The sequence below is a fragment of the Diceros bicornis genome, chromosome 34, assembly GCF_020826845.1.
Source record: "Diceros bicornis minor isolate mBicDic1 chromosome 34, mDicBic1.mat.cur, whole genome shotgun sequence".
NCBI lineage: Eukaryota > Metazoa > Chordata > Mammalia > Perissodactyla > Rhinocerotidae > Diceros > Diceros bicornis.
In genome coordinates this window covers 37,443,188-37,452,851 of record NC_080773.1, presented here as the reverse complement: position 1 = coordinate 37,452,851, position 9,664 = coordinate 37,443,188, and the positions used below count along the sequence as shown (strand labels likewise).

The following is a 9,664-nucleotide window of genomic DNA, read 5'->3' as shown; positions in this document are numbered from 1 at the left end:
TCTTTATGAAAGAGGTTCGGGAGAGATCCCTAGCTCCTTCCACCACGTCAGGACACAAGAAGGGCTATGAACCAGGAAGAGGGTCCTCACCAGAGAACTCGCCCAGGCTGGCACCTTGACCCTGGACTTCCCAGCCTCCAGAACTGTGAGAAATAAAACACTTATTTTTTATAAACTACCCAGTCTGTGGTATTTTGTTATAACAACCGGAATGGACTAAGGCGGCAGGTTGACTGGCAACAAATCCCCTCACTTTTTGTTTGTCTGACAGAGGCTTCCTCTCCCCTGCACTAATGAAGGGTAATTTCGTCAGGTACAGAATTCTAGGAAAGTGATTTTTTCTCTCAACACTTTAAATATCTCATCCCTCTCTTCTTGCATGGTTTCTGAGGAGAAGTTGAGTGTGATTCCTATCTTGTTCCCCTACAGGTAAGGTATTTGTCCCCTCTGGCTTCTTTCAGGATTACTTTCTCAATTTGATTTTCTGCAATTTGAAAATGACAAGCTACATGGAGCTTCTGGTATTCATCCTGCTGAGTGTTCTCTGCGCTTTCTGCCTCTGTGGTCCGCTGTCGGACATTCATTTCTCCGTCGACAACACACCGCGGACAGCCCAACCGCGGACTTGAGTCCCGACGGTCACGCGCGCCGCCAGGGGGCGTCCGAGCGGCGGGCCCGGGCGGCTCCGAGCGTCCCCGGGCCGTGGGGCGGAGGGCGGGGCGCTGCCGGGGGCGGGAGCTGGGCTGGGACCGCGTCGCGTCCCTCGAGGCCGCCGGGCAGGAGCGCCAGGAGCGCTGGGCGCGGCGTCGCCTCAGAGGGAGAAGCGGGCCGGGTGCGGAGGCTCCTTCCTGAACCCCCTCCGCGGGGTGCGATCCCCCGGGGGTCTCCTCCGGGCCGCCCGCCCCAGGCACCGTGGGTCTGCGCTGCCCTGTGGGCCCCCAGCACCCCACCCTGCGCCCGACCTGGCTCGCCCCCTCCTCCCGTCCCCTCCAGATGCGACCTCGGACGCTAAGAGGCCCTGGTGACTGGAAGCACGTGGGGCCGCGGAGGACAAGACCTCCCCAGGGGCGCCGGGAAGCGCGAGCAGGGAGAGCCCGGCGGGACCGCCCGCGTGGGGCGCCCGGAGGCCCCTCGACCCGCCGCCCCCACCCGGGAAGGCAGGAATCCTCCCGGAGCTGTGGTGTCTGGAAAAGCAGCCCACAGCGTTGGGAGACGCACGGAAGGGGAACCCCGGTTGGAGACCAACAGGCAGTGAGCACCGAGGGAACGAGGAAAAGGGCGGGACGGAGAGCGTCCAGAGGGTGAGAAGCCCTTACAAGGTCCCGGGTGGGGTCGGAGGAGGCAACTGGGAACTGAAGGTGTCTGCTCTGATACCTTGTCACTAAGGTCAGGCCACTCGGGGTCTCCAAGACCCCTCAGGATGTTCAGGGAGGTCCCTCCCCTCCAGCCCGTCAGGATTCTAATGTCTCCCGCCTGTGAGGCCTCTGCAACCTCCCACCTTCCTGCAGCCCCCCAGCTGTCTGCCTCGCCTTGTAAACTCTCCTGCACACGCCACGTTCCCTTTTCCGCCAACCACGAGGGGACTCAGTAGAATTTTTCTGCTCCTTCTCTGAGCACATCCCCCGCACTTCCATGGTGCGTGAATTTACAATGTGGAAATTGGCAAACACTACAAACCAGGGCTAGATTTACGGTATTACTTGAATGCCTGGACTAAAGTGATGGAGATTATGGTAATAATGCAAACTAGGGGCTGGCCTGCTGGCATAGTTAACTTTGGTGTGCTTGGCTTCCCCCGCCCGGGGTTCACAGGTTCAGATCCTGGGCGCAGACCTACATACCACTCATCAAGCCATGCTGTGGCTATGTCCCATATAGAAAGTAGAGGAAGATTGGCATAGATGTTTGCTCAGGGACAATCTTCCTTACCAAAAAAAAAAAAAAAAGGAAAAAAATAATAATGCAGCCTACACTTAATGGTGTATGATCTTTATGGCCATCATGTTGTGCATGACACAAAATGTTTCAGGAAAAACAATGAGAAATAGCCTTCCTGTATTTAGAAACAATGACTCCATATAGAAAAATGTCACTCACGCCATTTGAGAGCAAAATTCCAACGTCTTTATTCATTGTCTTTTTTGAAAATGAAAAGGGAAACAGCGTACTCATATGAAAGAAAATAGGCAAATGGGATGAACAGAAATTCTACAAAAGATAAACAATTGGGAAATAAAGATATGAAAAAATGCTCAAAATCACAAATCCTTTGGGCAATGCAATTAAAATGACACTGAGATAGCACCACACCTTTATTAAAAGGCTGAAATTGAAGAATGACCATATCAAGCATTGGCAGGGATTTGGACGAAATGGAACTTTCACACACTGCTGGCGGGAGTGCAAAAGAGGGCACTCATGTTAGATCACCGGCTGGCAGTTTCTTCAAGAGTTAAACATTCATCTACCCTGTGACTCAGACACTGCACTCTTCTACATTATTGACAAAAGATAAAAGAAACATACATTGTACAAAAAACTGACACAAATGTTTGCAACAGCTTTATTTTCAATAGTCAAAATACAGAAATAACCTAAACAACTATAAAAAGACGAATAGATGAAGAGTGGTATATCTAAAGATAAGAATATTACTCAGAAAAAAAAGATGAGTTACTCATATAACATCATTGGTCAACCTCAAATTACAAAACTTAACGGAAATCAGAACAAACAATAGACTAAACAGCTTATGATTCCAATCATATAAATTAAAGAAAATGCAAAGGTATGTATTGTAAAGAAAGTAAATAGCTGGAGAGGTGGGAAGGGTGAGGAGAGATTATGATAGGACATGAGGTAAATATACTGAGACAGATAAGGTCATTATCAGGACCATGATGATGGTTTCAGACGTTCATACGTATGTCCAAAGTTATAAAATTGTACATTTGAATACATGCAGTTTAGTACATGTAAATTATACCTTAATAATTGTTTAAAAATTGGCTCAAGATAAAAAAATACCTGTATGTGCCACTTTTTGGAAAACAGGTTTGGCAACCCTGTACTCACTCCACTATCTGTTCCTCATGCCCTCTGGGGGTCAGTCTTCCCTCAGTGACAAAAAATATGGGAAGCAATTAAGGACATTTCCACCCAACTCAACAGGAATGCTGCCCAGGTCACAAGAGCCACATCCGTGAAATATGGATCCTCATTCTTTTTTCCTGCCTGTGCAGTAATGGCTGTGAGATGAACAGCACTGGGAGGCTATAGAAATTCACAAAATCTTTTATTTTTGATGACAGTGTCTTTAGCTACACAAGATAAACATGCTGGCAGTGCTGATTTGTGTACAAACTGATCCTGCACAGTCACCATCACAGAACTATTTCTGGATGCATTTTTAGAAGAGGCACATCCCATCTAGTTGGCTGCAGTCTCCTCCACTCCCTGTTAAGCCAGTGTTTCTGTACCAATTATGGTTTCCCCTGGACCCAATGGTCTTACAACCAGTGACCCTCACCCAATGAACTGTGGACATCAGAGCACATGGCTCTTTGTAGATCTGGGGAAGATATCCCCTCCAGTGCTGATGTTCCCTGTGAGATCTCCTGGGAAGGAAAAAATTCATGCTGCTCTCAGGTGCACTTGAGGTTCTCACACCAGCCCACTGCTCAGGGTCATCACTGCGACTCCTGAAACACACAGCATCCAGGTCTCAAATGAGGCCCAAAAAGCCCTGCAGTGTCTCCTACAAGGCTGTAAGTGGCAATTCAGAAATTTAGTGAAAACGGCTAGTTATTTTCTGCCATCATACTGTCTCTCCTCAGGCACAGAAAGTTGGAGACTCTTAAAAAGTGTTTTCCCTTCACTGGTAGAGCCCAAACCTGTTTATAAACTACTCCACACAGTGAGAGAACACCCAAGATTAAAGAGGACTTAAACAGTAAGGCCTTCATTATTGTACCAAAGCAATGTGCGACAGGCAGTTCTCAAGTTGGTCACTTGGAAGCTGGAAAAACTCAACACCAGTATCACGTGAGACCAACATGTCCTGGAAAATGTTGTCTTTGTGAAAAGCTGCCAGCCAAACTCATATGATACTTCCGGAGTCAAAACTGACACAGGTTCATGCCCAATGGAGTCAAGGAGGAGGGAATGCTGACCCTGTAAGGGCTCAAATCTTCCTCTTTTTGCTGAGGAAGATTGGCCCTGAGCTAACGTCTGTGCCCATCTTCCTCTATTTTGTATATGGGACACTGCCACAGCATGGCTCGATGAGCAGTGCATAGGTCTACGCCTGGCATTCCAGACCACTTAAGCAGAGTACGCGAGCTTAACCACTACACCACCAGGCCAGCCCCACGTTATTCCTAATTTGCTCCAATACCTGAGAGAACAGAGGTCAGCTTCTCTGAACACAATGGGGTGGTGACTGATGCACACTGTGGACCTGCCAAGTGGTAGAGGTGAAATGGCTTTGGCTGCAGAAAATGGCACTGACATAAATGTGGCAAGAGCCCTAGACAGACTGGAAAATGCACCATACCACACATGCTTCCCACAACTTATGGGGAATCTCCCCACTGTGCATGGTCAGATGTATGAGATTCAATTCAGACAAATGGCTCCTTGGTCTCCTCTGATGTCTTTACACCAAACCAGGGAATTGCACATCCCCTGTACATCTATATCATTCTCTAGTTTGAACTCGCTGATGTAGAGTCAGAGTAGATTTCCCCATAAACATTTCCCACATTCACTGTGTGCATAAGGCCATTCTGTATTATGAATTCTCCAGCGGGAGGGAACATTTTTGGCTAAAGGACTTTCCATAATAACTGCACTCATGAGGCCTATCTCCTGTGTGAACTCTGATGACAATGGACACTGGAACTAGAAGTGAAAAGATTTCCCATGTTAGCTGCACTCCTAAAGCCCTTCTCTATTATGAACTCTGTGGTATGCTGAAAGGTGCGGTTTTTGTCTAAAGGATTTCCCACATTCACTACACTCATAAGGCCCTTCTCCAGTGTGAACTCACTGGTGTTTAATGAATTGTGATCTAACCTTAGAGGATTTCCCACATTCCCTGCACTGATAAGGCCTTTCTCCAGTATGAGATCTGATGATAATGGAGGCTAGAGCTGGCTGTATGAGACTTCCCACGTTCCCTGCATACGTAAGGCCTTTCTCCAGTGTGAACTCTTTGATGATAACAGAGGATGGAGCCATAGGTAAAAGATTTTCCACATTTACAGCACACATAAGGCTTTTCTCCTGTGTGAACTCTCTGGTGGATAATGAGCTTCCACCTATTCCTAAAGGATTTCCCACATTCATTACACTTTAGGACCTTTCTCTAGCATGAATCCTCCGATGATAACGGAGGCCGGAGCTAGAGGTAAAAGATTTCCCACATTCAGTGCACTCATAAGGCCTTTCTCCTGTGTGAACTCTCTGATGATAACGGAGACCAGAGCTAGTGGTAAAACATTTCCCACATTCACTGCACTCATAAGGCTTTTCTCCACGGTGACCTCACTCATGATACTGGAGGGTGGAGCTACAGATAAAGGACTTTCCACATTCACTGCACACATAAGGCTTTTCTCCTGTGTGAATTCTCTGATGTTGAATGAATGTCCACCTATTGTTAAAAGATTTCCCACATTCACTGCACTCATAAGGCCTTTCTCCTGTGTGACCTCTCTGATGTAAAATGAGATTACTTCTTTGGATAAAGGATTTCCCACATTCAGTACACTCAAAAGGCCTTTCTCCAGAATGAAGTCTCTGATGACAATGGAGGTCAGACCTAGAGAGAAAACATTTTCCACATTCACTACACTCGTAAGGCCTATCTCCTGTGTGACCTCTCCAGTGTTTATTGAATTGGGATCTATCCTTAAAGGATTTCCCACATTCTGTGCACTCATAAGGCCTTTCTCCAGAATGAACTCTTAGGTGTATGCTGAGGTTATATCTTTGGGTAAAGGACTTCCCACATTCACTGCACTCATGAGGCCTTTCTCCAGACTGAACTCTCTGATGATAACAAAGGCCTGAGCGAGAGATAAAAGATTTCCCACAATCACTGCACTCATAAGGCCTATCTCCTGTGTGAGATCTCTGATGATAAGTGAGGGCAGAGCTAGAGGTAAAAGATTTCCCACAGTCATGACACTTATAAGACATTTACCCAGAACAAACTCTGATATTGAAGGAACACTGAACTATGGCTAAAAGATTTCTCACATTCACTGCACACATAACTGTTCTCTCCATTTTGACTTCTCCGGGTATGAAGGAGGACAGATCTGGGGCTTAAAGATTTCCCACACTTGCTGCACTTGCATGGCCTTGTCCCAGTATGAATTCTTTGATGTTGAATGAGGGTTGAGCTTCGCCTAAAAGATTTGCCACATTCTCCACACATATGAAGCCTTCCTCTAGCGTGGATTCTGTGGTGCACAATAAATGAGAATTTGTTCCTGAATGTTTTCTCACATTCATGGCATGTAAAACAATGCCTTCCAGTGTGGATACCTTGGTCCTGAACAAGTGTGCCTCTGGGGTTGAAGGCTTTCTTGCATTCTCCCCAGGTGTAATGACTTTTTCTGCCTGGTAAAGTGGCCCTGCACTGGGTGATTTTCTCTGGCTTTTCCCTGGTGTAAGTGGCCTGTTGCTGCTGATGTCCCAAGCTGGCCAGAAAGTCCTTCTCAACCTCCTCCCAGGTAAATGACTTCCCTGACACATGGAATCTGCAGCTCTTCACAAACAAGGCCCTGTCCACACTGCTTCTGAAGTGTTCCTCTCCCATGTGCTGTTCCTCGTGCTGTTGAATATTTGCACTGAAATAAAATTGTTTTGCACAAGCCCCACACCTCAACAGTTTCAGGCTGTGTTGTGTTCCTTGCTGCTCAGCCAAGTGCAAAATGTCTCTCAAGACTGGTCCACACATCTCACAGGGGTGGGTGTTCTGGGAAGATGGAGCTGCCTTGGGAGTCCAGGCAGGTGAAACTTCTACAGAAATGCTCTGTTCCAAGGGAGCCTCCATATCCTCTGCTCCACAGCAGCAACCTGAACACAAAGAAACCCTGGTGAAGTACATGTTGACTATAGGGAGGGGCAACTCCATCACAAGTGTGCATCTGTCTCATCTCACAATGAATCTATGGGATGTTTTTCAAGACAAGGGTGTTGAGATCCAGTAGAATCAGTGGCTGCTCTGCATTACTGGCCCCTAAGGTCACAGAATAGTGGAGATTTCACCTTGGGAAGGATACAAATACAGAGTGACACAAGGACGAGACGCAGTGTCTACACCTTGAAAGAACTTTTTCCCCTAAGACTTAGTTCAGCAACCATATGGGACATGGAGGATACAAGTCCTAATGGAATGAGAGGAGAGGTGAATGGCCTGCACTGTCCCAGAACAACTCAGCCCATAACAGACCACAGAAAAGAGAATCAGGGGCCAGTCCTGTGACATAGCGGTTAAGTGCATGCGCTCTGCTGCTGGCGGCCCAGGTTCAGATCCCAGGCGCGCACTGAGGCACCGCTTGTCAGGCCACGCTGTGGCAGTGTGCCATATAGAGTGGAGGAAAAGAGGCACAGATGTTAGCCCAGGGCCAGTCTTCCTCAGGAAAAAGAGGAGGATTGGCATGGATGTTAGCTTAGGGCTGATCTTCCTCACAAAAAAAAAAGAGATCCAGGTGAGTGACCTCAGCAGGATGGTGGAATAGGAGACACCACCCTTCACCATCAACACACCAACAAACAGCTGTCCGTGAATAAAATCAGCCTTGGAGGGCTTAAGATTTCCATGAACAACCAACTACAAAACAGTAAAGCATAGAAGAGAATAAGTGCACAGTAAGGATTGCTGCAAAGACTGTCAGCAGAGACATCTGGATGGCTACGAAATAATAATAAGGGTGGGGTCTCTATCAGCCACAGGATGGGTGCCATTGCAGTCCCCAGTGGCCTGCTTGGCAGAAGACCCTAGCTGCCTGCCTCACAGAGGATACTGGCACTTTCCCACTGAGTTAACCAATAGCCATTGCCATGGCTGATGCCCCTCAAAAGGAGCTGCTGTTGTGCCACTCCAGGACAAGGGCTGCCACTCCCCCAACCCTGTGCACATCCTGGGCCCCAGAGCTGTGCCTGCTCTGATCCCCAAGGCTCAGGATGCCCAAGAGCTGGACTCAGCCCCAAAAAGGATCCCCATGGACACAACATCCTCCATGGGAGAAAAAGACATCAGAAGATCCCCTGCAGCCTTCTCCACTGTTGTAGACACCACAGCCTTGTGTAATGAGGACTCCTACTACCTTCAGGGACACAGTTCTCAGGTGATGGAGCTGCATGGAGACTACACTGCTGGGCCTTCCCCGGAGCTGGAACCACAATACCCCACCCAGCTGGCACCCTTGCACCAAACCGCAGGTGAATATCTTTCCCCACCAAAACTGTACAACAAAGTCTGGTAGAAGTGACCGCACCATCAAATGAGCAGACATTAACACAAGGCAACTAGAAACACAAAAAAATCAAGGAAACATAACACTACCTAAGGAACATAATAAATTATCAGAAACAACCTCAAAGAAATGGAGATCGACAAACAGCCAGATGAAGAATTCACAATTATTGTTTTAACCAAGCTCAGTGAGCCAGAAGAAAACACAGATAAACAATTCAACAAAATAGGGTAACCAATACACAAACACAGCAAGTTTTTCAACAAAAACATAGAAACCATAAAAAGGAATAAAACAGCAGCAGGCCAAGGGCGCAGTGGGGTGCAGTGACTGGTTGCCAGACCACGCTGAGTGGAGCAAGCAGCACGCTCACCTACGAGATGCAAGGGGTAGGTACACCTTCATCTGCCCTCACCCATAGGTCCTGCACCTGTTGAAGTCATGCACATCGGCACAGAGGAACAACAGGGCAGAATAATCACCCACACCTTCAAGCGGGGCTACTGGAGTTTCTGGTATACTCACTCTCCAACAAGGTGCTCAGGTATGAAGCACTGACAACTGAATTGATTAACGAATAGTTGGGAACAGCCTATCCACCATCGATGACATTCCTAATCCTAATCTGATACCACAGACAGCTAGGAAGACTCATCAAAAGAAAAAGAAGAAATGGAGCAGTACTAGATCATTATATATGTGTACACACGTACACACACACACACACACCCCCGCCAACAACTAAATCCTCTTAATACCATCTACCTTTTAAGAAGTCAGGTAGCAGGTAATATGTGGGAGAGAAGAATGTTTCTGTCTCTAAATTGACTGTCCTTATTACACTGGTCTTTTGAGCAGGACAATTCTATTTGTTCTGTGTGTGAGAAAACTTCCCACACGGCTGCACTAACTCAACCAGCTCGTGCTTTTACAGTCAGCTCTTGCCAATTACCAGACTAGTTTATGTGTTCTCCTACTTTTGTCCAGAATATTTGGACTTGTACAGGCATTAAATTCTTCAGGCATAACTAAAGCAACCAGGGCAAGATAGCATATATACAAATTATACGTCCTTAGGTGTCTATCTCTGAATGCTTAACTAGATGCAAATATTGGAGACCCATTTAATTTGCAGGAAAGATACTTTGCTTTATTTGGTCAAAGGATTAGAA

At 47.1% G+C, this 9,664-nt stretch overlaps 1 protein-coding gene across 1 annotated transcript; it reads right to left on the bottom strand.

The window, feature by feature from the left end:
* Positions 1-639: 639 nt before the first annotated feature.
* Positions 640-7,066, bottom strand: LOC131397757 (zinc finger protein 154-like). The gene is given in 5 exon segments (XM_058530807.1): positions 640-794; positions 5,176-5,297; positions 5,363-6,118; positions 6,369-6,458; positions 6,540-7,066. Coding segments are annotated over 5 exon segments (1,650 nt in total).
* Positions 7,067-9,664: the final 2,598 nt, after the last annotated feature.